At 42.0% G+C, this 27,907-nt stretch overlaps 1 protein-coding gene across 2 annotated transcripts in view; it reads left to right on the forward strand.

The window, feature by feature from the left end:
• The window catches only part of LOC122565276 (dedicator of cytokinesis protein 7-like), a 191,018-nt gene that overhangs the window by 105,005 nt on the left and 58,106 nt on the right, over window positions 1-27,907 (forward strand). For both annotated transcript variants that reach the window (XM_043721061.1, XM_043721062.1), the window contains exons 17-25: window positions 334-475; window positions 2,392-2,487; window positions 4,756-4,842; window positions 5,303-5,504; window positions 7,258-7,395; window positions 10,794-10,960; window positions 13,188-13,283; window positions 17,436-17,567; window positions 26,099-26,212. In XM_043721061.1, the coding sequence (XP_043576996.1) occupies window positions 334-475; window positions 2,392-2,487; window positions 4,756-4,842; window positions 5,303-5,504; window positions 7,258-7,395; window positions 10,794-10,960; window positions 13,188-13,283; window positions 17,436-17,567; window positions 26,099-26,212 (1,174 nt within the window). The remainder of the gene's footprint in view (window positions 1-333; window positions 476-2,391; window positions 2,488-4,755; window positions 4,843-5,302; window positions 5,505-7,257; window positions 7,396-10,793; window positions 10,961-13,187; window positions 13,284-17,435; window positions 17,568-26,098; window positions 26,213-27,907) is intronic.

Consider the following 27,907-nt stretch of genomic DNA (forward strand, 5'->3'; position numbering starts at 1 on the left):
TCTCTGTGTAATTGGTTCTCTGAATCTCAGAAAACACATCAACATGTTTCGTTCCACCATGATTGGTCAGATCCTCAATATGCCATCATAACAGCGGTTACATTATGGCCTGTTCCCTGGTATTGGTGGATATAAAATCATAAAATCCTTCAACACAGCAGGACGGTGTTCAGCCCATTCCCACCGTGCTGACTCTTGGGAAACTATTCAGTGAGTCCTAATGTCCCACTCTCTTCCCAGAGTACTGTGTCCTTCTCCTTTTTGGGGATAAGTAACTTTAGATTTTGTTGCTGGTTTATTTTATAACATCAGCTTCTCCTCCTTCCTCGGCAGGTCTCCTTTCTTCTATGAGGAAGTGAAGATAAAGTTGCCATCTAGTCTCACTGAAGGTCATCACCTGCTCTTCACCTTTTACCACATTAACTGTCAGCCCAAACAGAGCCAGGACAGCCCTGAAGTTCCATTGGGCTACAGTGTGAGTTTCTGAACTGCCACTGGCTGCTTATTAAACCATTTTTCCCTAATACACGTTGGGTAAACTACCATCTAATGCAGTAGGTCAATACAAGGCCAGAGTCGATACCAGGCCGGGATCAGTACCAGACTGGGGTTGGTACCAGGCCGGGGTCAGTACCAGGCCGGGGTCAGTACCAGGCTGGGGTCGGTACCAGGCTGGGGTCAGTCCCAGGCCGGGGTCAGTCCCAGGCCGGGGTCAGTACTAAGCAGGGGTCGGTACCAGGCCGGGTTCGGTACCAGGCTGGTATCAATACCAGGCCGGGGTTAATACCAGGCCGGGGTCAGTACCAGGCCGGGGTCAGTACGAGGCCACGGTCGATACGAGGCCGGGGTAAGTACCAAGCTGGGGTCAATACCAGGCCAGATAAGGTCTACAGCTTTCTTCTTTGACCTTGTCAAATGGAACAGGTTTGAAGCTGGGACGAGTTCTATTTTTGTGACAAACTAACTTGATTCCATTGTGAGCTGAGGGTTCATTGTTGGAAACCTACATCGGCTGTGTTGTTATGAAAACCAGAATGTACAGAAACCACTGGTCAAAATCAGGGGAGCAAACATTATAGAGCATATACAAAGTGTGTATGGACTTTAAAGTTCTTGTAAATATACCTGTACTGTTGCTCTACACAATTCAACCTCAGTTCAGAAATAGATTCAGGGCTGTTTTGTAAGAATCAAAATATTTGTCCAGATTGTATGGTCATTTAACATGGTCTGAGTGGATCTCAGATCATTGATCACAGAAAGGAGAATCTAGTGGCAATATCACATGCAGGGATTAGAAAATCCCAGCTGGTTTTCAGTCCATTTAATTCAACAGACAGAATTTGGAAGCATTTTGTAAGCCTCTCTCCCTCTCCCTCTCAGTGTACCTGCCTCTCCCTCTCAGTGTTGCTCGCTGTGAGATCCTGCCTCAGTTTCAGTGAACATGAGCTGGTTTAGTGTTTGTGTGAAGGGTCTGGATTCAGTGTGCTCCAGGAACCTGCTGTGACTTTATGGCTGACTGCAGAGTTGTCACTGTTGACCCTTCAAGGAATATTAGTCCAATTGAGGAACTGCTGAGTGGAAGAATGTTACACAGTAAACAGTGAGCTGAATGCAGTAATTCCCCATTATGTTGTCCTTTTACAGTATAGATCTACCCAAATACTTTCAGTGGATTAAACTAATCACAAGCAGAGCTGGCTCTAGGGCACTGGCCACAGCTCCAGGCAGCTCGAGTGGCCTCAGACTGAAGCTGCTTTAAGAATTAACTCACTGCTCAGGATAGAAGACCCTCTACCCACTGTCTGCAGGGTGGGAGACCCTCTACCCACTGTGCCCAGGGTGGGAGACCCTCTACCCACTGTGCCCAGGGTGGGAGACCCTCTACACTCTGTGCCCGGGGGGGAGACCCTCTACACTCTGTGCCCGGGAGGGAGACCCTCTAAACTCTGTGCCCGGTGGGGGGAGACCCTCTACACTCTGTGCCCAGGGTCCACATAAACAAGCAGACCTCCAGGATTTGAATCAGATTGAAGGGTGCGAACTTGGACAGGTGAACAGGGAGGATGTATCTTAACAGGCTGCATAGTGAATAGAAAAAGTCAATGGACCAAATACATTTACACACTTGCCAACTCAAACCACATCAACACTGGAAATGTGAGTTGTTTGAGTAATTGATTTTGTTTCTGACAATGATCAATGATGGTGGTTGTTGATTTCCAGAGGTTTGATTACTGGCTGAACAAACTTCTCCGTATAGAACAAGAGATTGACATTCTGTAATATATTATTCCATTTTTTTAGAAGGATAATAGATGCCCTAGGTATGCTGCTTATGTTCCTAGGGCATTAAATGTGTTAATTGTCTATATTTTTAATTTGCAACAGTGGTTGTCAATCTTGGACAATGGACATCTGCGCTGTGGAACCTTTGAACTCCCTGTTAATTTGGACAAACCTCCCTTCCCTTATTCAGTATCGTCTGTAAGTACAGAATGACTAAATGTTTACTTATATGCGTATAACAATGTGTGATTTAGTGTACGTGTGTCTTCATCACATTTTGGCTGCCACACTTCACAAGTACTGCTTGCAGATCTCCACTTGAAGCTTCAAAAAAATCCAGCTGAAAAGCCATTCACTTGGAATGTCCACAGAGATTCCCTTGTCAGCTGAAAACATGTTAAGGATCCTTGGATTCCGACCTCGGCCGATGTTTACGTCACAGCATTTTAATCTCATGACCTTAGAAGAACACAACTTCACCTGAGCAGCAGAACGCTATGATGGAATGATACTCATGTCTTTCTAAATAATTGAATTTAGCAGGGCTATTGTCAAAAGAGATCCACCAGCTCTATGTGTTACATTCAAAATGTTGTGATTGTGAACCCTTCATTTTCTCACATTACTAATCTAAGTAACATTTCTAATTGCTTACAATTAAAAGTAAACTAGATTATACACATTTACCATCAAACTTTACAGCCCTCCAGTCACAAAGTAGATCTACTATTCTTCGAATCTCAGTCTCCCATTTCCCATCAGTACAGGCTCATAACCGTTTTGGTACAGTGTAAAATTGGATTATTTGATTTGACTTCTGTAACATTTTCTCGTGTGTAAGATCTTTTCCAGTTTGTGTTATTTTTCTTACAATTTGCATTCCAAGAAGACCAGCGTATCTCTGTTTGAAGTGTATTTGTAAAGTTGGTTTTGCCCTTTGTCATTTCCCAGGGGCTCTGTGATCCTACACGGGTTTGTGACAGGCCTGTGGTGTCATTTATACTTGTGTCCCTTCACATTGAGGTCATTACAGTGTTGGTCTGTAACTTCTAATTGAAAGAAGCTGTGATTATGATGGCTTTGTGACCTTTTCTTAAACATTATGTTTGCTCTGTAATGACTTGTCTCCATCCAGCTCCATCATTAGTCCATTGAGCACAGAGGCACTGCTCCTAGTGTCTTGCTCCAATCACCATTTGGCATCAAAGATACCCACAACGAATTAATAAGGCCCATAGAATATATCTCCTCTCCTTTAGCCCAAGCTGATAATCAATTGGCATCCAGGACCCAATCAATCTTTTCACCCCATGCTGAACTGCCATACTCTCATCACAACAAATGATTTGAAAATTGAGGATTGCCACTGGCATCACTTTATCCCTCACTTTATTCATCATTCAACCTCCATCAGAAGAAATATCCCAACTTCGCACTTGGCACTAGTCATCACTGACAACTGCTGTGCCTGGGGTTGGTTCTCCCTTCCCAATAGCATTCCTCCCAGCATCTCAGCAGTACGCTAGGAATGTCAGGAATTCACAACAGAAGGCACTTTTTGCTTGTTCAATGAAGCGCACTCAGAGGTGCTGCTGTTTCCTTGCTGTTCCTGTGTATTGGCGGTGAGCCAGCAGCTATTGTTTGCTTCTCCACAGCGTGTGCATGGAGAAAGATTCTGAGTGATACAAATGATCGGAAGCTAATCTTCACACCGGTGTTTCGACTTATAGTTGAGGCCTTATGGTGGTAGGGGTCATGAACCCACAGACAAACTGTTCAACAAATATCTATCAATCCATGTCAAGCCTCCTTTGGAATGCTTGGCACGCAATTAAATTTATTGTCTCGTTTTTAGATATTAAGGTGATAGCCCCTCTTCAGCTCTGTGCAACAATTACTTTTTTGGAATAGATGGTGATTCTGGAGTACTGTGAAAGATCAAAGGGCATAATGTTTACTTGAATATTTTCCTTTACAGTTGATACTGGCCACACTTGAGAACACATGACTGCAGATCATAGTTACAATTGGCAAAAGTAGGGCTTTCTTACTGCCTGGGTGTGATGGACAGAATAGCCTTGTTCACCACAAAGGTTTTGTCTATGTTTTATACATTCTGTTCCTTTCTTTTGGAAGTGCAGTATCTCACGGCCTTTCCATGGACAGGTAGTACTCAGGTCTCCTGGTCTTAACAATGGAAGGAATTTTCTTCCACAATTAATTTCCTCCCACATTGAACATTGTGCAAACTCTCAGCTGGACAAGAGAATGGGGATGGAAAGTTGGACAGTGTCTTGTTATGTCCTGCGGTTCTGTGTAGAGTTCCTTCACGAATCAGACAATATGATTCTGAACAACGTGATGCAGCCCTGGAATAGGCTGTCTTGGTCAGGCATCACGTTCAAGATTTGGAGAAGGGAACCCTAGAGGAATTGTTTGAATAACTTTCCCTGGTCTTTATTTCAGAGCTCGCTGCCTGGCTTGAAGAGGTTGGACAATCGGAAAGCGGTCTTTAAACTGGAGTTACGCCCAGTTTCGACAGTGCACACACAGGTGAAAGTGTTTGCAACTATCAGGGCTGTCCAGCCTTGACTGTAATTATGGGATGGCAGAGCAATGAATGTCAATGCTGGCTGACTGCCTGTTCTCATGCCAGTGAGACACTGGGTTTGATTCATCTGTTATATTTCATCACGTTTCTACATTATATCTAAGATTTTGTACTTAGATACTTTTGGACGCTGGGAATGGTGACTTTGTACACTTTTCACTGTACTCCTGTATCCTTGAATACACAGGACAATAAAATCTAATGCTAATTACTAAATAGTTGATCAGGCACAAGGGGCTATTTTCCTTCTATGTTCCAAACAAACATTGGACATAGCATTGACATTTCTCTTTGTGTTTTTCTTAATTTTGTTTGAAGTTATTTAGAAGAAAAGTCAGAGAGGGTAAAGTCTCTTGGTTTCTCGGTTGCCAGTGTTACATTGTTCTCTACTTATTGCTGCAGGAAAGGACCCTGGAGCGATTCTTCTCACTGTGTGAAGCTGTTGGTGAACACTACTCTTTAACCCATCAGACTGAGGCAGTGAACCAGGCTGTCTCTATGCTCAGGCAGGTTTGCTTGGAGGAATTGGTCAAGTTCCTGAACGTGGTGTTAGATAAACTGCTGCCACTGTTACACTTGAGCTCCAGGATGGGAGCAGAAGGAGGTACAGGAAACCCAAAAATATACTATCTATTTGCACACTAAGTTAATACTTTTAGTTAAAGGCCATTCTGCACAGCTTTTCTCTGCTTTATAGCCCAGTAACACGACTCAGTGAGGCAGGTAGTTGAACTGTTGGAAAATTCTGAATACTGTATACAGGTCAACATACCTTCAGATCCTGCCTGCTATCGTTTCAGGATATATTTAGCTTCTGTTTTCTTTCCATTTCCTTTCCTCTCCCATCCTAGTCTCCCATTACCTTCTGTTTTACAATTCTATTCTTCCTCCTCCTGTTGTCCTATACCCCCATCCTTCCAACTCTCTTCAATTTTACTCCATCACTTTTCCTCTCTCTCTCCCTCCCTCCTGCTTCTTTTTGTTCATCTCTTTGTTCACTTTCCCTCTCTGGGGAATGTTGACTGGAGTGAGATCGGTGTAAATGGGGATGGGCCTGGAGTAGCCAGGCTGTGACTCTTGTTTGAGCAGCTGATCCCTATTAATACATACACAGATCTGACGAAGAGCAAGGAGCAACCCTTGGGAGGTGGGTAACAAGTTGGTTATCTGATTGTTTATTCAGTTTGCCCACTAAACTAACCAATAGTCCAGATAACAATCCTCTGCAGCAGTCCATGTTTTACAAGGGAAAGGGCTGTCCACAACACAAACAGCAATCTGTATTATTGAAGGGAAAAGGAGGTGAACGATTGAATAAAAGTGTTACAATGCTGGGTGGCGTTAGTGATTTTAATATGTTCCTTCAATGAAGAGTCTGAAAGCTGTGACCTAGGTTGCTTACTGGGTCTGGTGTTAAATTGGAGCCAGAGTTTAGGACCAGGGTGTTTTGAAGCTGGTGAGGTGAATACTCAGTATCCTTGCCTAAAAGATCAGTCAGAGCTTGAGGGAACTGGAGTGAGGACTATCACAGGGAATTTGAAAGCACAATTGTATGTGACTTGTGGGGGAGTATTTTTTTCATCTGTGTGCAGACACGGAAGTTGGACTGGGAAGAGATGTGGAATGGAAAGTGAAGGAAGTGATCAGAGATAAGGTTATCTGCAATTGACACAATGAGAGTAGGCCATGGTTGAGGATATGACTGTAAATATGTAGAGAGAAGTTTATATAAAACATGAGAATAACAGGACAATAAACCCGAGAGAGAGAGAGAGTATGATAGCATTGAGATAGCAGTTAAGGATAAGAATCAAGGAGTCTGTTGTGTCTGTGTTTGCTTTCAAAGAGCAGTTGTATTCAGTCCTCCACCTCTATATTTTGCCTGTACATCTAAAAATTTCACATGCTCAAGTACAGTCAACATAAACATGATGTTGGAGTCAGTTTCACTACACTTTCAGCAGCATGTTCCAACTCCTGATAAAATTTGTGCTTGTCTCTCTTCTGGATCCTTAGCCAGTCATTCGCCAGAGGGAATCTTTCCTCTCTTTACTCCATCAAAACCTCTAGTAGGTCCGATCTTAGCCTTCTTGGTTCCAAGGAGAGCAATCCATATTTTTCTAATTTCACCTCATAACTGAAGTCCATGTTCCCAACACTATCCTCAGTATTGTAGGTGCCCAGGTTGGGTAAAGGGGTTAGTGAAGTTGTGTGTTGAGGTTCAGTGAGATAAGTGTTGTGCTCGATGAGTTAGGTGCTGTGTTTGATATAGTTGATGATTCAATATTGCAGAAATAATCTAACCATCACTAATTGTTCACATTTTGTTGTTTTCGTTTTGTTTCTGTTACTCACAGCTCTTGTCAGCAAGGAAATTTTTGATGTGCTGGTTGCAATTGTGGATCGTCTGCAAAATAGTGAAGAGGTGAAGAAAGACTCGTTGGGCCGAAGCCATTATCTAGCTTCGTATGTTCACTACATGTTCAATATGCCAGGTACTGGTTGAGCTATCCACAATTCTCATGTGTTTTTTTTGAAGGAAATGTTTGCTGAAAACGTGTTTTCCTTCATGGGAGAGACTAGACTAAGGAACACAGTTTTAAAGTAAGAAGTCACTTATTTAAGGTTGAAGACCCTTCTTCTCGAAGGGTCCCAGTCTGTGGAACTCTTCTCTAGAGAGCATTGGAGACTAGATCATTGAATATTTAAGGGAGAGATTCCTGACTAACAAGGAAGTCACAGGTTGTCGGTAGCAGTAGAGTGGAGTTGAGGCTGTCTTCATTATTTTGAATGGTTAAGCAAGCTCAAGGGACCAAATGACCTACTCCTGCTCCTAATTTGCATGTACATCTGTACGACTTGTGTCCTACTCTTGTGTCCTTTCCCTCACGTTTCATCAATGTGCTGTCCTTTAGGTGGTCCTTTTGATCCATGACCTGGATTTGTCACAAGGAATACTAGAACAGGAGAACATAAGAAATAAAAGGAGGAGTAGGCCATCGAATCCTCAAGACTGCCACACTATTCAACGAGATCATGACTGTTCTGCCCCCGGCTCAACTTCTCTCTCTTGTCAGCGCATCATAATACTTGACTCACAAATGTCAAAAATCTGTCTACCTCCTCTTTAAATACTTTCAGTGATTTAATCTGCACAATAGGATATTAGGAGCTTGGAAAGTAAGGCAGACCTTACTGGAATGTCACATTGTCTCTCTGCACTCACTGTAAACATGGTTTTGGGATTTGCAGTTTAATCATCTTCACAGAGCTGTCTCCATTTCCTATCTCTGCTAGCATCAATGAATGGAAATGGCTTTTGACGCATTGTCCCCTCTCCCTTGCTGAAGGTATTCCTGACACAAATCAGACACTGTAAGTAATCTAATCTAATCTAATCTAATCTATCTCTGCTAGCATCAATGAATGGAAATGGCTTTTGACGCATTGTCCCCTCTCCCTTGCTGAAGGTATTCCTGACACAAATCAGTCAGGCAGACATCTGAGATTTGTCCACAGCCACCATTTTATATCAGCACAGCAATGACATTGAGTTTATAAATAAGGAAAAGCAAGAGAAACTGGCAACATTAATACAGTTTGAAAATATTTAATATTGAACACACACACACACACACACAGAATCGCACATGAACAGACATACACAGACACACAGAATCACACACACAGAGATACAAACACCTTCAAAGAGCTGTCTCCGTTTCCTATCTTGCAAGGGAATTCATATTTTGACGATGCATTCATGCAGGACAGTAAACAGCTTTTGAGACTTTCCCCATTGTGACAGAAATTCAGCCCCAATCTGAAACTTGGAGATATGTAACAGAACAGAAATGAGCCAGCAGCTTTCTGTGTTCCTGCTCCCAGTGTAACATTTGACCATTTAGTTTATCTTGTCTTCAGTCTAACATCCAACAAGGATCACTTCACAGATCCAATAACAGATCCCCAGGAGTGAGGGACAGACTGGAATCTAATCGAGGGGTTTAGGGTTTATATACAGCATATCAGATACCCAGTGGCACAGTGGTTAGCACTGCTGCCTCACAGCGCCAGAGACCCGGGTTCAAATCCTGCCTCGGGCAACTGTCTGTGTGGAGTTTGCACATTCTCCCTGTGTCTGTGTGGGTTTCCTCCTACAGTTAAAGATTTGCAGGCCATGCTAAATTGCCTGTAGTGGTAGGTGAAGGGGTAAATGTAGGGGAATGGGTCTGGGTGGGTTGCTTTTCGGAGGGTTGGTGTGGACTTGTTGGGCCGAAGGGCCTGTTTCCACACTGTAAGTAACCTAATCAAAAACTCTCTGGGTAGAGAACTCCAGACATTCACTACCCTCTGGGAGAAGAATTATTGAATCTGTTCAATGTGGAAGCAAGCCATTTGGCCCATTGAGTCTGCACTGCCCCTCCAAATAGCATCTCACCCAGACTCACTCCCACTACCCTGTCCCTGTCACCCTGCATTTCCCATAGCCAATCCACCTAACCTACACATATTTGGACTGTGGAAAGAAGCCAGAGCAACTGGAGAAAATCCATGCTGACACATGTTCCTTCACATCTCAGTTTTAAAAGAGAGTCCTCTTATTCTGTAATTATGTCCCTTACTTTGAGATCCTCCAACTAGAGGAAACTTCCTGTCAACATCTTCCCTGTTAATCCTGCTCAGAATCATCTATGTCTTAATAAGATCACCCATCATTATTCTAAACTCTGATGAATAAGGGCCTAATCTGTTCAGCCATTTTTGAGAAATCAACAGGTCCATCCCACAGAACAATCTCATGAATCTCTTTTGAACTACCTCCATGGCCAATACATCATGTTTTAAATATGGGGGCCAAAACTGTACATGGTACTCCAAGTGCAGCCTCTCCAACACTCTGTATATTTGCAACATGACTTCCCTATTTTTAAACTCCAACCCGTTAACAATAAAGACCAAAATTCCTTTTGCTGCTTTAATTACTAGCTGCACCTGCTTGCTAATGTTTTACATTTCATGCACAAGAACACCTAAATTCATCTCTATTTCACTTTTTAAAAAATCTCTTCCACATTTAAATAATTGCTCACCTTTTGAATCATCCTATGAAAGTGCATGACCCGACTTGCCCCACATTAAGTTTTTGCCTACTCATTCAGGCTATCTTTATCCCCTGCAGATTCCTTATGTCCTCATCATAACATGTTCTCTCACCTATTTTTATATTGTCAATAATTTTGGATACTTTACACTCTGCTCCCAACTCCAAATCATTAATGTGGATGGTAAATAATTGCGGCCCTAAGACTGATCCTTGTGACAATTCACTGTCTTTCCAAGCTGAAAATGACCCAGTAATTCTGACTCTCTGATGGGAAAGCGTTAACTAAGGCTCAATCCACTTCAATATGTTATCCTTAATACAGTGAGTTCCTGTCTTGGCAATAACTTTTTATGTGGCAATTTATCACCTAGGCCCTTTTGCTATTCAATCAGAATCTGGCTGATATTAGCTCCATTTAAACTGCCTTGGTTCTGCAACAAAAATATCTCCGCTAACAAAAATCTGTCACCTCAGCTTTGTCATGTTTTAACTGGCCTAACCTCTGTGATGTTCTGGAGGAGTTGAGGAGAGGGTAAGGCAGTTTTTCTTGACTTGATGACGTGGTGATCCCTTTAAATGATCCCAGGCTGACACAAGGTGCTGCCCAGAAATGGAATAGAAATGATGGCTTACTTTTAGTTACTTAAGTATTCAAGGAATCAGATGTGAAGGTCTGTTATTGGAGAAGTGATAAAGTGACCACTTTGAAACTGATGCTAGTTATTTCCTTTTGCTGAAATGGCCACCACTTCAATCCACTCTGTCTTTTCTATCATTTATTTTTAGTTCTCCATGAGATCAGATCCTCAGAGTCTGAGAAATATGCTACACTCAAGCCAGAGACTGCTACTGCATTACGTAGGATACGACTGCGCAGCACCAGTGACCCTGCGATCCAGCCATCCTCACTCATGCTGCCAAAAGACAGAGGAGGCAGTCAGAAACACACAAAGGTCAGGCCAATACTCCTACATTTAGCAGATGGATTCTAAATGCATCAAGTAGGGTGTGAACGCAGCTTTTATCTTAAAATATGCATTTATTCCTCGTTGACATTTAGATGGATTAAGTCTTAAAGTAGCTCAGACACTGAGATCATTTTGGAGACATAACACAATACTGTACACACCAAAGCATAGTTACAGGATGATGTTGTAATCCCTGAATTTCCTTAGTTGCCCTAGAATGGCCAGAGATGTTGAAAATATGAGGTTTGCCATTTTGGCAGGAAGTATAGAGGAGCAGAATATTATTTAAAAGGAGAAAGCTATGGAACAGAGGGGTTTGGAAGTCCTCATCTGTGCATCACAAGCTTGCATCTCAACAGAGAGTTGGGATAATGATGAAATTTTCAGGATGGCAATCAGTAACAAATGGAGTGCCACAGGGATCAATGCTGGAGCCACAATTAATGACTTGGGTGAGGAAAGTGAATGCACTAACACTACATTTGTGGATGACACAAAAATAGGTAGGAAGACAAGTGGTGACAATGACACAAAGTCTTCAAATGAATATAGACAGGTTTATCAAACGGACAACAATTTGCAGATGTAACATAATATGGGGAAATGTTATCCACTTTAGCAGAAAAATTGAGGAGTTGGATATTATTTAAATGAAGTGAGACTGCAGAAAGCCATGGAATAGAGGGATTTGGGAATCCTCATCCATGAATCACAGAAAGCTAGCATCCAAGTTCTGTGGGTATTAGGGAAGGCAAATGGAATTGTTGCCCTTTATTTCAAAGAGCATAGAGTATAAAAGTGGTGGTTTTACTAAAAGTACTAGTGAGACCACCACTGGAATGCTATGAACAGTTTCATGCCTCTTAGTTAAGGAAAGATATATTGGTATTGGAAGCAGTCCAGAAAGATTCACTGGGCTGATACCAGGTATGGAGGAACTATCTTATGAGAAGCGGTTGAATAGTTTGGCCTAAACACGTTGGACTTAGAAGAATGAGATGTGATCTTATTGAAACATACAACACACTTTGTAGTGGACTTGACAGGGTAGGTGTGAAAAGGTTGTAGGAGAATGTAGGACCAGAGGCTATAATCTCAGAATAATTTAACATTTAAGAGGAGGAGGAATTTGGAGGAATTCATTCTCTCAGAGAGTGGTGAATCTGTGAAATTTGTTTACCACACAGGGTTTTGACACTTGGTCATTAAATGTATTCATGTTTGAAATAGACGGATGTTTTGATCTGTCAGAATTTCAGGGCTAATGGAGAAAATTAGATCAGCCATGATTGTATTGAATGGTACAGCAGACTTGATGGGTTGATTTGGCCTACGTCAGTTCCTATGTCTTATAGTCTGATGGTAAACATCTACCAGTGCAGGCCAACTGTGCATGGGTTTCCATGGCATTTGATTCTCAGTGCCCCAATTTCAATAGCTTTTTTAAAATTGCAGCCAAAATGTGGGAACTTTCTTTGCCAGGGTTTAGTTGGTAACATCTTGACAAAACCTGCAAATTTCTGGGCTTTAGCAGAAAATAAGTCACTGATCTCACATGAAGCTGCATTGTTAAAGTTACAAAATGGTTGTGTTGACCCAATCAATGAGAATGAAAGAACTGTGAAGGAACTCGAACCAGTGAGAGTGATAGTCAGATGGTTTCTAATATCGTCAAACTTCTATGGGGTATCATTTATTTAGCACGTGGGAACTTAGTTTAACAGACAGTTGAGGAGACAGGAGCCCAGATGCTTGGCAATGTCTCTAGCGTGAGGATGTCACTCATGCCTCCGTGTTGTGGCCTTAATTCTTCACGGTTTATTAATAACTTAGAAGACTGCTTGAAAAGCCCCAGTTCCATGTTTGTCAATGCCACTCCTAACCGGTGGTCGGAGTTTTCTTATGCCAACTACAGAAAATATTGTGCTATGTATTAAATTTAAATCTGCAGCTGATAGATCTTTGTTAACTAAAGGTATTAATGATATAGGGCAGTGGCATCTACTTCCAGCTCTAGCTGGAACACTTGGAGAAATCTAGAGCCGTGTCTGTGTCTCCTAATATTCTTTGTCTGAGACTCTCTTTCATTTTCAACACCGTGTTTCTCAAGCTCTCCCTCACACATGCATGCATGCACTCTCTCTGCTTCTTGCTTTCCAAAAAATGAATTATTTTATTGTCTAATTGTTTCCAACATTTGATTTTTCTGCAGTTATTCCATGAAGAGTTGGCCTACTGCATTGTGTTAACCAATGGACAAGTGAGAGATCAAGTTTACAGGCATCTGTGGTTCTTCTTTGAACTGCTGGTGAGTTGGTATAATTGATACCTCCTTGATAGAGTCTGTCGGACCAAGAAGAGTATTTCACTTCTGTATGATAAGCTGCAAACCATACTGCGAAGCCTCTTCCAAGGATGCCCACCTTGAAGACGTTTTCCTCCTCCTTCTGTAATGGACCCCCCCATCCCCAATTTATCTCTCAGCCCTCTTCCCCTCCTCAGTCCTGAAGAAGGGTTATGCCTGAAAAGTCGACTGTCTTATTCCTTGGATGCTGCCTGACCGCAGCACGCTTTATCACTTCTGTATGATGCCCATCTAACATGCTTTACTTCAGAAGATTGATTTGAAACTGTTTCTGTCCATGTACACTTGGGTGTGAGCAGTGATTTTTTTCAAAGCATGGAATTATAAAATCACACAGCCATAGATTGTAAAAGGGGCCTGTTCACTCCATCATGCTTATGTGAGTTCTTTAAACTACTCAATAAGCCCCACACCCTCTCTCAATGACTTTCTTCCAGCATTTTGTTTTTGCCTTTTTAAATATATTCCATTTTGAAAATCACTATGGAGTCACTCGTGCAGGTGGAGCCTGGATCAGTACATCTCACTGAGTTAGAGAAAAATTCTCCGTCTTTCCCTGACTCAGTTTTATGTTCTTATCATCTGTTACTATGTAAGTTTCTTCTTCTAACCCTTCAGAATTTTGAAATCCTTTATTCCTTTAACTTGATGTTCTTAGGAATGTTCCATGGTATTCAAAGGCACATTTTACACGTGGCACTGGAAATGTTTTTGGATATCAGTGACATTTAATGCTCAATAGTGATGCTGTTTCATAGGTACCTTGGGTACCTCACACGGTCAAGCCAGCTATCAGCAGTAATTTAGGCTTGATGGTTTATTTCCATGGATGTGGATATCGAGGGAAGATATCCCTGATGATGTTTTGTTGGTATGATTTTTCTTGGTATCCATAGCATGCTCCAAGTGATTTATTTTCCCCTGGCACTAACATTTACATCTGAGGAAAGAAATTCTTGCTCCTATGGGCAATTTAAAGCTCAAAAGGCCTGAAACTTAGATGTGAGACCTGAAGGCTGTAGAGAAGTGTATAACAAACAGGAATATTTTCTGCAGGGGGGAGATGTTAGGAAGTACAAAGTTATTTGGATATCTATGTCACTAAGAATTGGGGCACAGATATATTAAAAAAAATCAAAAGCTAAGATGTTTTAGCTTTAAATTGTAGGAATTTAGAACATAAAATTAAGATTGTGATACATGAATTGAATTGAACTTTGATCAGGCCACATCTACATTTAGAAACCAGAACTCCCACTGAATGTATGACTTCATTAGGGTTTTAAAAATCTACAAGCTGACCAGTTACTTCGAAAAGACAGCAGTAGTAAAACACAACCAGAGATTGCTAGGCAGGGACTCTATTGATCCAAAGAAATTAAGGAATGACATAGGGATTTGGGGAGTGGCAGTGAGGAAGGAGGAAATGATCGTAGGGAGGGAGGAATCATGTTGAAGGAGGGTTCCTGTAGTTGCCGGACTTTCCAATCCCTGGGAAAGCCAGCTCACAGTCATTGGATTCAAATGACTCCCAAAATCTGAGGAACAGGGTGTCATTTAAATAACATAGATATGGACCTGCCAGTACATTATGACTCCCTCTGAGATCTGCCAGTGTTAAGACAGAAAGAGGAGCATTCATGGCTGGTTGATGCCGGACTAAAAGTGGGTGGTGAAAAGTGGAATATTTCTCCCAAACCACTTGGGTGCCTAAGTTAATTGAAAGTGATGGAATGTTACTGTAATCTGACAGGAATCTTGGACTTACCTGTGCAGATAACACATACAGATCACTGTCCTTCCCTTTTTGTGATTTTTGTAACCTTGAAGAGGTCAAGATGCTCTGTGCAAAGGTCGGCGCCATAAATTCAAATAGCATTTGCCAAATTCTGGAACTGAATTCTTAAATAAATATGGTATTGTTCATGGGCATCAGACACTCTCTCATTACTGTTTGTAAGCTGCAGTGTATTAACATCTGCAGTGAGACATGACATCTGCAGTGAGAAATAGTTGCTTTTTCCCCAGTCATACAGATGTGTGACAGATGTTTACTTCTGAGAAATAGTAGACCATCTCCATCACCATCTTCAGGTAAATAATATTTTTTAGTTAAGAATCGCAAGATGTCAGAATGCAGGTACAGCAAGTGATTAGGAAGGCAAAGGAATGTTCGTATTTATTGCAAGGGTTGAAAAATGTGTTGCTGGAAAAGCGCAGCACATCAGGCAGCATCCCAGGAGCAGGAGAATTGACGTTTCGGGCATAAGCCCTTCTTCAGGAATGAGGAGGGTGTGCCAAGCAGGCTAAAATAAAAGGTAGGGAGGAGGGACTTGGGGGAGGGGCATTGGGAATGCAATAGGTGGAAGGAGATTAATGTGAGGGTGATAGGCCGGAGAGGGGGTGGGGCGGAGAGGTCGGGAAGAAGATTGCAGGTCAAGAAGGCGGTGCTGAGTCCGAGGGTTGGGACTGAGATAAGGTGGGGGGAGGGGAAACTGTAAGGGAAATAGGAGGATTAAACTGGCAAAGTCTTGCTCCAACAATACAGGGTTTTAGTCAGGCAGCAAAAATGTATTGTGTACAGTTTTGATCTCCTTGCTTGAGAATGGACATACTTGCAGTGGATAACATTCAGAGAAGTTTCGCTAGGCTGATGCCTGGAATGAACAGATGCAGGTGGTAGAATTAAACTCACTGAGCTGTAGGTTTGATATCCAGATGTTTCATTACCTGGCTAGGTGACATCATCAGTGGCGACCTCCAAGTGAAGCGAAGCGAAGCTGTTGTCTCCCTCTTTTTATTTATATGTTTGTCCTGGATGGGGTTCCTGGGGTTTGTGGTGATGTCATTTCCTTTTCGTTTTCTGAGGGGTTGATAGATGGCATCTAGATCTATGTGTTTGTTTATGGCGTTGTGGTTGGAGTACCAGGCCTCTAGGAATTCTCTGGCATGTCTTTGCTTAGCCTGTCCCAGGATGGATGTGCTGTTCCAGTCAAATTGGTGGTTTCTTTCATCCATGTGTAGGGCTACGAGGGAGAGAGGGTCGTGTCTTTTTGTGGCTAGCTGGTGTTCGTGTATCCTGGTGGCTAATTTTCTTCCTGTTAAAAAAAAATACAGTCCACAGATTCCTCAAGAACAAACCATGACAAGCAGACCAAACACAGCTATAAACCCTAACCATCTTACCATACATCAAAGAGGTTTCAGAAATGACAGCCCGACTACTAAGACCCCTCGGAATCCTAGTAGCACACAAACCCACCAACACTCTCAAACAAAAACTAACAAATTTAAAGACCCAGTACAACCCATGGACAAAACCAACGTCATCTACAAAATTCCATGCAAGGACTGCCACAAACACTACGTAGGACAAACAGGAAGAAAGTTAGCCACCAGGATACACGAACACCAGCTAGCCACAAAAAGACATGACCCTCCCTCCCTCGTAGCCCTACCCACGGATGAAAGAAACCACCAATTCGACTGGGACAACACATCTATCCTGGGACAGGCTAAGCAAAGACATGCCAGAGAATTCCTAGAGGCCTGGCACTCCAACCACAACGCCATAAACAAACACATAGATCTAGATGTGTTGTCCCATCTATCAACCCCTCAGAAAACGAACAGGAAATGATGTCACCACAAACCCCAGGAACCCCATCCAGGACAAACATATAAATAGAAAGCAGGAGACAACAGCTTCGCTTCACTTGGAGGTCACCACTGATGATGTTACCTAGCCAGGTAATGAAATGTCTGGATATCAAACCTACAGCTCAGCGAGCAAACCTACATCTTAAACCTCAACCTGAGCTACAAACCTTGCAATTAAACTCATGCTCAGAACATCTGTATGACTGGGGAAAATGGCAGAGTAGGTGCGATGGGCTGAATGGCCTATTCCTGCTCTCAGTTCTTTCAATTTCATATTTCGGTGAAGTTCTTTAACCAGATCGTGAGCACTCAAATGATTAAAGTGTCTGTTTTCTTCTCGTGTAAAGGTACTGCTGTGTATTTTGAACATTTTATTTCAGATTAACTGCACTGCCAATGGGAAATTAGTCTCCTTCCCTGTTTCTTGTATTTCAGATTAAAAGTATGAGCCAGTACCTCTCTGACATGGACCGCTGGAACTATCCTGTGAAAATACGGTTCTCAGAAAGTTTCCAAGGCATTGTCAACACAATGGTCAACATTGGTACAGAGTATGTGAAAAATCAGGTAGGTGGGAGCTGATAGACTGAGCTCAGACAGAAGAAGTCTGCCTGTCTGAAATTCTGCAGTTTATAATGGTACACATATTGGGCCACAGTCCAATTTATTCTAATTTCATCTAGTGATGAAATCTGTTCCCAACATTCTGTGAGAATGCGCCCTTCATGGTACAGGGGGTCTCCAATTTGCAAACGGCCTTAACACTTATACTTACAAACACAATCACACACAATGGTGTAATTTTAAAGAGTCAACATATGAACGAGTTTCCTGTACTTTCCTGTGCTTATGAACAGACTCCTTTATCTTGTCCTGCATTGTGTTCTGACTTGTGTAAAAATCTACTGACATATAAATCAACCTAGCGACACTGAAGGAACGGCGATATATTTCCAAGTCAGGATGATAGTGGCTTGGAGAAGAGCCTGCAGGTGGTGGTATTCCTATGTATCTGCTGTCCTTGTCCTTCTAGATGGAAATGGTCAAGGGTTTGGAAGGTGCTGTCTTTGGATTTTATTCTGCAGTGCATCTTGTAGCCAGTACATCCTACTGCTACTGAGTGTTGATAGTGGAAAGAGTGGATGCAAATGAATGTGGATCCAGTCAAATGGGTTGCTTTGTCCAGGATGGTGTCAAGCTGATATTGGAGTTGCACCCATCCAGGCAACTCCAGTATTCCATCCTACTCTGATTTGTGCCTTGTAGATAATGGACAAACTTTGGGGAGTCAGGAGGTGGGTTACTCACCACAGTATTCCTAATCTCTGACCTGTTCTTATCGTCACTGAGCTTATATGGTGAATCCAGTTGAGTTTCTGGTTAATGGTAACCTCCAGAATATTGATAGTGGGGGATTCAGTAATGGTAACATCATTGAATGTCAAGGAATGGCGGTCAGATTGTCTCTTATTGGAGATGGTCATAACCTGGCATTTGTGTGACATGAATATTACTTGCCAGTTGTCAGCCTGGATATTGTCCAGATCTTCTTGCATTTGAACATGGACTGCTTGAGTGTGTGAGGAGTTGTGAATGGTGCTGAACATTGTGCAATCATTGGTGAACATCCCCACTTCTGACTTTATGATGGAGGGAAGGTCTGTGATGAATCAACTGAAGATGGCTGGGCCTAGGATACTACCCTGAGGAACTCTTGCTAAGATATCCTGGAGCTGAGATGACTGATCTCCAACAACCATAACCATCTTCCTCTTTGCCAGGTATGACACCAACCAGTGAAGAAGCATTTGGCTCCTGATATCCACTGATTTCCATTTTGCTGGAGCTCCTTGATACTCCACTCAGTCAAACGCAGCCTTGATGTCAAGGGCTGTCACTCTAACCTCACCTAATGTAATAATGGAATGGCTTGTGGGAGGAAGTTTCAAGAACTAATTGACAAAAATGAAGAAATGTGATCCCTTGTGAAGTTCAATGAGAATTGAAGACCTACCGTGCCATTCATATCTTGGGAGAATTGATGAGAAATCTGTGGAATCTGTCTGATAACATTAGCAATTTGATGTGTGTTGTGGAGTGTTCAATCCTACTTTATTACCCAAATTTACCATTCGTTAACTCTGGAAGTTAGAAATAAATTGTACGTGTACTGCAGATTGTCCTACTGTTCTAGTATTGTATAGTAAAGTTTATTGTTTGTTCAAAATGGTGGAAGTTTATGACCTTACTTCATAAGTCCACTGGTTCTCACTCTTTGCTTACTTTAAAAATCACAGTTACTGGTCTCTAGCCAGATTTGACAGTCAGGTTCAGGATCATAACAATCCCAGTGAGGAAGCAGTAACCTTCTATACACTTGTCCCTGCATATCACATGCTGCTGTAGTTCACTGCATCCTACAGAGCTGTATTGTTTGACTGAATTAAGAAAGTTTATGATTCAATGTAGTTATTCCATGGACTCTTCGCTTCCCTGGCTCTTTATTGTTCAGTTTGTGGGAATGTTGAATCAGTTTGAATGGAGCTCGTTGTCAGCACTGTAGATGCAAAAGTACAAACCTCCAGGAATATCAAATTTCCCATACTTATTAAGGCAGGAAGTGGGGGCATGCTCGTGCTGTAGTGGTAGTGTACCTACCCCTAGACCAGGCTGCCCAGGTTCAAATCCTGCCTCCTCAAAAGGTGTGTAATAATATCTCCAAATAGGTTGATTAGAAAAACAGGCATGGGGATCCAAGATGGCGGCGACCCAGCAAGTCTGAGTCTACAGTGCTCCTCCCAAGACTTGGGCAAAAATGGGTCACCCACCCCACCACACTCACCAAATCATTTAAAATAGCTGTTTAATTTAATTAGTTGCTTAGTATTAAATTTAAACAATCTAATCTTCAGTAAAAATGACTAAAGGGAAGGGAGCCCGCAGCTCTCAGCAAGCAGGAACCCCTCCCCCACCCTCTCCAGCTGTAGCAGAGGCGTCCGCAGCCGCCCCGGGGAATTGCCTACAGTGGCGAGCCTCATGGAAATCATCTCCAAACTGGATGCGGAGATCGATGCTTTCATTGAAGAGTCCCAAAGCCGATGGGACTCACTCTCGGCCGCGCTGCAAAAGCACGACTGAGACATTAAGGAAATCGAGCGCCGAGTCAGAGGGGCGGAGCTAAAGGCCGCGACCTCCGAAACTACAGCACAATCATCCGTGGATCGGGTCCGGACTCTCGAACAGCGAGTCCGGACCTTAGAGAATTACATTGATGACTTCGATAATCGAGGTCGTCGAAAAAATATTTGTTTGCTGGGCCTTCCCGAACGGGAAGAGGAAGGCCAGCTTACAGCATGCCTCGAACGGTGGCTTCCACAACTTTTAAATCTGGAGGCTGGATCAGGCCAGGTAAGGGTAGAATGGACCTACTGGGTTGCAATACGCGGGTCCGGCTCGAACCAGCGCCCACGCCCGGTCCTGTTCCAGCTGCAGAGCTATAGGGAGAGGCAGATACTCCTAGAAGCCTCTAGAAATCTTGGAAAAGATTCCCAAGCCATGAACTATAAAGGATCCAAGATCATGTTATTCCAGGACATTTCCCCAGTTCTGGTCCGAAAGAGGAAGGCATTCCATGAGGCGAAGAAGTGTTTAAGGGACTTAAATATTCAGTACTCCTTACGCTACCCAGCGACACTATGCTTTAACCATGAAGGATCCGTGTATAACGTCGGATCGCCCTTCGGATCGCCGCAAAAGGCTAAGGAATTTTTGGACTCTCTTAGATAAATTGTAAGAGATAATGGATGTTGGTTTGCCTTCCCGCCACTCCAGTTTACACCCCCCCTTTTCTTTTTTTACCTTACTGTTTAATATTATCTTGGGGGGTGGGGAGAGGGATTTATTTATTTGTTCTCTACTTAACGATTTTCTCCCCCCGCCTTGGTTTTTTTTATTCCATATATATATAAATATATATATATAAGCCAGGGGGTCTAGTTAATGTTGGTGGGGGGAGGTGTTTACCTTATTCTATTTTACCTCTGTCTCTAGGAACGGAGTTGTTTACCCTTGTTATTTTGTATTATTATATTTAATTATTACTTGTTGAGGTTGTAATTTTATAGTTATATATGTTTATACATGGTATTAACATTACCAAATATATCCATGTGTTGGTGTGGGTGAGGGGGTGGGGGGTAGGGTGCTCACTGTTAACTCTAGCTCTGTAGTATATTTGAATTCTCCTCATCCTATTGAGGAGTGCCTGGGTCAAGGGTGGGGCACTGGTTGGGAGAGGATACGATAGACCTTTGGAAAGGAAGTGATACCCCTTGGGAACAAGGGAGAAAATCTCCATTTAAATATGTTTTATATTTTTTTTATTATTTAGAAATAGTTATTTATTATACTGTGTGAGTGCATTAGAGAGCCTTTATTTTTGTGAATTTTATATGCTGTATGCTCGGGATGTTCTGGATAGGGTTTCCCCTCCCGAGGGGTCTCAGATTTGCCTGGACGATTATGGTTGATCATCCGGTGAAGTGGTGCACCTGGAATGTCAAGGGGAGTAATTCGCCAGTCAAAAGGAAGAAAATATTATCAAGTCTCAAGAAAGAAAGAGTTGATATAGCTCTCCTACAGGAGACACACCTGTTGGATAAAGAACACTTGAAATTACGACAGGGTGGATTTGATCAGGCATTTTTTTCTTCTTTTAGCTTAAAAAGGAGGGGAGTTGTTATTCTTATTCGGAAGAATTTCCGTTTCAAAATCCTAAATCAGATAAAAGATGAATCTGGACGATATATTCTGATTATAGCCCTTATAAATGGAGAGGAATATGGGATTTTAAATTTGTACTGCCCCCCGGCACATCCCTTTAAATTTATAACGGAAGCCTCCTCCAAATTGATGGCTCTTGGTGCCCGTCATACAATTATAGGGGGAGACTATGGATCCGAAAATAGATAGGATTCCCAAGAGTACTGCAGGAGTATCTCCCAGATCTAGACAATTGGTGGATCTGAACAAAGAATTTGGACTAGTAGATGTATGGAGATGTCTCCATCCACAGGGCAGAGATTTTTCTTTTTACTCCAATCCACATAAATGTCACACCAGAATTGATATGTTTTTTGCCCCCTCGATTTTTTAAAATTCCATATCATCCTGTAAAATAGGTAGTATAACAATTTCTGACCACGCTGCTGTATATATGGAAATCAAGGCGAGGAACAACAGGACATCCCCTCGGCATTGGCGTATGGACCCCTTCCTGATGAAAGATAGTAAATTTGTAAAGTACTTCTCTCAAGAATTTAAAACTTTTTTAGAAATTAATTTAGGTACGGCTAGCAACCCATCAATGATGTGGGAGACCATCAAAGCTTACGCGCGAGGTTTGATCATCTCCTACTCAGTGACCCAGAAAAAGTTAAAGGGAGAACAAGAGCGTCTGCTCGAAGCTCGCTTAAAAGCAGCTGAAACAGCATACGCTGATAGACCTTCTATTATCAAATCGCAAAGGATTACGGCCCTTAGGACAGCTCTAAACACCACGCTTACCCAAACAGCTAAGAGGGAAATATTATTTGCAAAACAAAGGTTATATGAATTTGGCGACAAACCGGGTAGATATTTAGTATTTCTTGCAAAGATAAAAAAGGCCCCTCAAACTATCACGTCTATCAAGGAATGTATGGGTATTTTGACTCATGATCATAAAAGGATTAATGCAATCTTTAGAAAATTTTATTCTGATTTATATAAATCGTAGGATTGTGAAGGCAGGACTAGGAGGATGCAATCATTTTTTAAAAAATTTGACCTTTCCAGACCTAACTCCGGAACAGGTATCGGTCTTAAATGCTCCCCTAACAGTCCAAGAAATACTTGACGCAATCAGGCAACTTCAGAGTGGTAAGGCACCTGGCCCAGATGGTTTTCAAGCTGAATTCTATAAAGAATTTACAGGAATATTGGCTGGTCCACTTATGGACATGTATAACTACGCATACAGTTAGGGCTGTCTCCCGCCTTCGTTGAAAGAGGCAAATATCTCTCTTATCCTGAAAAAAGGGAAGGATCCAGAAGATTGTGCATCACACAGACCAATATTCTTGCTAAATGTAGATTTTAAAATCCTTTCTAAAACGTTAGCATTGAGACTAGAAAGGGTACTGCCACATATCATAAAGGAGGATCAGACGGGATTTATTAAGGGCCGTAGATCATCCAATAATATTAGAAGGGTTTTGAATATGATTCAAGCCTGCCATCAGGGAAAGATACCAGGAGTAGTAGTCTCATTAGATGCGGAAAAGGCATTCGACAGGGTTGAATGGTCATATTTGTTTTACACATTGGAAAGTTTTGGTGTTGGAAAGGTGTTTACCAAATGGGTCTCAACATTGTATAATGATCCCAAAGCGGTTGTGGTTACCAATGGATTAGGTTCGGATAGCTTCAGTGTGGGTAGGGGCTGCTGTCAGGGATGTCCTCTCTCACCATTGTTATTTATGCTAATAATTGAACTACTAGCAGAAGCTGTACGGGCTGATCCTAATATAATGGCCCCGAAGATTGGTACAGGTAAACATAAAATTACCCTTTATGCAGATGATGTTCTTCTATTCCTCTGAGGTCCGTACCTCGCTTAATCCAAGTTATCAATACATTTAGCGCATTCTCAGGCTATAAAATTAAATTTTCAAAATCGGAGGCTATGCCAATGGGTGGCCTTGCTATGATGCCCCACTTAGTGGACAGATCCCACTTTCCCTTTCGGTGGTCCCTGGAGGATTTCTTATATTTAGGCATTTTTATTACTCCAGTATTTGGTCAGTTATACAAGACTAACTTTGTGCATTTACTGGAAAGGATAAGGCAGGACCTCCAGCGATGGGGAGACCTTCCAATTTCCTGGTTAGGCAGAATAGCACTAATTAAAATGAATGTCCTGCCCCGTCTCCTATACCCTATGAGAATGCTTCCGGTGATGCTGCCGAGGCTGGCACTACGTAAATTATATGGCTGGTTGGGTTCCTTTATCCGGAATCATAGACGGCCCCTCATTAAGCTGAAGAAGCTACAGCTTCCACAGGCAAGGGGAGGATTGCACTTCCCAGATTTTAAGAAATCTCAGTTAAAGTTCCCTATTAAGTTACATAGCTGATTGGGTCTTGTCGGACCTGCAATCAATCTGGCTGGACATCGAGGCTTCTCAAGTAAAATGCCCACTTATTAACCTCTTTCTGGAGAGCCAGGGGTATCTCATGTCTTGGGGATTTATTTAAAGATGGGGTCCTGATGTCTTTTGAACAGCTGTGTCAGAAATTCGGATTACCTAATGGAGACCTCTTTCGATACTTCCAAATTCGAGATTATATACAGAAGAAGACTACGTTATTAGATAGTCTTTATAAATCCGATAGAGAATGTAGAGTACTATGACCAATGGGGGTATCTTCCGTCAGTACTATTTATCATTTACTACATGATGAATTATCGGGAGATATGGACAATCTGCTTAAAACATGGGATCAGGATTTGGGGCTAGAAATCTCTATAGAAACGTGGAATGTGATTTGGGAAAACGCCAGAAGAATCACCATCTGCAACAGAACTCAGGCTACCCAGCTGAAGATACTTCATAGGGCCCATATAGCACCGGATTGATTGGCAAAATTTAAGGCAGGAGCATCTCCAATGTGTCCCAAATGTAAAATAGAGGTGGGCACTCTTGTACATTGCCTATGGACCTGTCATAAGATCCGTAGATACTGGACTAAAGTAGCAAGTACCCTGACAGAAATTTTAGGAACAGAAATTAAAGTGGACCCTGTATCTCTCCTTTTGGGCTTTTCGAACTTACCCTCCCTGGATATGCACGGGAAGAGATTAATCTCTATTCTCTCTTTCTGTGCAAGGAAAAATATTTTGGTAAACTGGGTGGCTGAGGGCCCCCCGGACTTTCAAATTGGCACAGATTAATTATGGAATGTATTCCCCTTGACTTCCTTACAAATATGGTGCACCGAAAGACCGAATTATTTCATAAAATATGGCAGCCCCTTCTTGAATTATATGAATACAGATATTTCGGCTATCCTAACAAGGACTTTTATTTAATTGAGATTACGAACCTGGCTGGTCCGGGGCCCCTTGGGAGAGGAATCCCGCACGAATATGGGTTTTGTTACATTTGATGTTAACACATTCCGACATGTATCTCACTACCCAATTTCTGTGTTGTCCGTTGTTTTTTTCTCTTTCTCTTATTTGAATAATGTAAGAGACTTAATTATATACTCTGGTTAGTTGTAGGTTAGATTAGTAGTTAGTTGAGTTTTGTTTTTTTTTCTTTCTCGGTATTTTTCTTTTGTTAAATTTTGGTTATTATTTATTTAAGATTTAATTGTATATCAATGTTTGTACTTGAGAGTCTTGTTTATCTTTGTAATTTTGTAAAAATGTTAAATTTCTAATAAAAATATCTATATAAAAAAAAGAAAAACAGGTATGAAATATAAAGCAGGTGATGTGGTACCTCAGAGATACTGGTAACAATCCTTTCGTCACTTAGGAATCATCTCCTCCAGGGTTCAGTAGACAGGTTGCACAGCAATAAAGACCATCATAGCAGGTATTGAGGCATCCTAACAAGGGACTTAGTTAGGAAAATAAAAGGTTTGAATGTGGCTATTCATTTGTAGTATCTTGAAAGGTTGACAAACTGGATACTCATGTAAAATTGGCTCGTTCTAGGTGTATAACTGTTGTTCATTCTTGTTTCTCCCATGATGTTATAATTCCATTGACATTTTGTTCCCCTTTGTTTCTGCTGATACTCAGGATAGAACTGGTAATGGTTGCATTTAGTGACTTATTTATTTCGAGTTTTCATCCTCTGAGAGCCCGAGTGTAAAGGAAGTAATGATTGCTATGAAATGATGAATGTCACAGTTGGGTGTGTGAAGAATTGGATTGGTGAGAGAAGGAAGAGACATTATTCTGTAGGGTTGCCCTTTCTTACTGACTGTTACAGCACAGGGAGAAACATGTTTGAAGATAACTGTTGTGACTTTATATTTCTCCAGGATGCTGAAATCACTGAAATGACAAACCTGAGCCTTGGGTTCTTCCTGAATGACTTGCTATCCCTCATGGACCGAGGCTTTGTTCTTCGTCTGATTGGTCACCACCACAGAGAGGTAACAACGTGGAGGCTAAGTTAAGCCATTCTTTAATCAGAACTATCTCCAGAATCAACAGAACTGTGCAGGAATTAAGGGCTCAATTTGATCTGACCCAACAGTCATTAAAATTTAAGGAGAAAGTGACTACAAGTAAAATTGTTAGTGTGCAGTGAATCAAAGATATATTAGGTTCTCTTACACTTTGTTTTCAGGAAGACATGTTAACCAGTATAAACAATACTTCCACAGGCTCATACCCGGGATGAAACAACCTTACATGTGCAATCAGGTCACATACAGGTTTTGGTTAAGAAGAAGAAGGAAACATGTCCGATACAGACAACGGAGATCGAGTGAATCCTTAGAAGAGTATAAAGGCAGAGGAGTATACTTAAGAGGGAAACCAGGAGGGCAAAAAGGGGACATGAAATAGCTTTGGTAAATAGGATTAAGGAGAATCCAAAGTGATTTATAAATACATTAAGGACAAAAGAGTAACTAGGTATAGAATAGGGCCCCTCAAAGATCAGCAAGGCAACCTATGTATGAAGCCACAGGAGATGAGTATTTTGCATCAGTGTTTACTGTGGAGAGGGACATGGAAGATATAGAATGTGGGGAAATAGATGGTGACATCTTGAAAAATGTCCATATTACAGAGAAGGAGGTGCTGGATGTCTTGAAAGGCATAAAAGTGTATAAATCCCCAGGACCTGATCAGGTGTACCCTAGAACTCTGTGGGAAGCTAGTAAAGTGATTGCTGAGCCTCTTGCTGAGATATTTGTATCATCGATAGTCACAGGTGAGGTGCCGGAAGACTGGAGGTTGGCTAACATAGTGCCACTGTTTAAGAAAGGTGGTAAGGAAAAGCCAGGGAACTATAGACCAGTGAGCCTGATGTCAGTGGTGGGCAAGTTGTTGGAGGGAATCCTGAGGGACAGGATTTACATGTATTTGGAAAGGCAAGGACTGATTAGGGATAGTCAGCATGGCTTTGTGTGTGGGAAATCTTATGAGCTTGATTGAGGTTTTTGAAGAAGTAACAAAGAGGATTGATGAGGTCAGAGCAGTAGGCGTGATGTTCATGGACTTCAGCAAGGCATTCGACAAGGTACCCTATGGGGAACTCGTTAGCAAGGTTAGATCTCGTGGAATACAGGGAGTACTAGCCATTTGGATACAGAACTGGCTTGAAAGTGGTGCTGAAGGTTTGCTTTTCAGACTGGAGGCCTGTGACCAGTGGTGTGCCACAAGGATCGGTGCTGGGTCCACTGCTTTTCGTCATTTATATGAATGATTTGGATGTGAACGTAGAAGGTTTAGTTAGTAAGTTTGCAGATGACACCAAAATTGGAGGTGTCGTGGACAGTGAAAAAGGTGACCTCAGAGCACAATGGGATCCTCATCAGATGGGTCAATGGGCTGAGGATTGGCAGATTGAGTTTAATTTAAATAAATGCAAGATGCTGCATTTTGGAAAAGCATATCAGAGCAGGACTTACACACTTAATGATAAGGTCCTGGGGAGTGTTACTGAACAAAGAGACCTTGGAGTGCTGGTTCATAGTTCTTTGAAAGTAGAATCACAGGTAGATAGGATAGTGAAGAAGGCGTTTGGTATGCTTTCATTTATTGGTCAGAGTATGGAGTACAGGAGTTCAGAGGTCATGTTGCAGCTGTACAAGACATTGATTAGGCCACTTTTGGAA

Source organism: Chiloscyllium plagiosum, chromosome 31 (genome assembly GCF_004010195.1).
Source record: "Chiloscyllium plagiosum isolate BGI_BamShark_2017 chromosome 31, ASM401019v2, whole genome shotgun sequence".
Lineage (NCBI taxonomy): Eukaryota > Metazoa > Chordata > Chondrichthyes > Orectolobiformes > Hemiscylliidae > Chiloscyllium > Chiloscyllium plagiosum.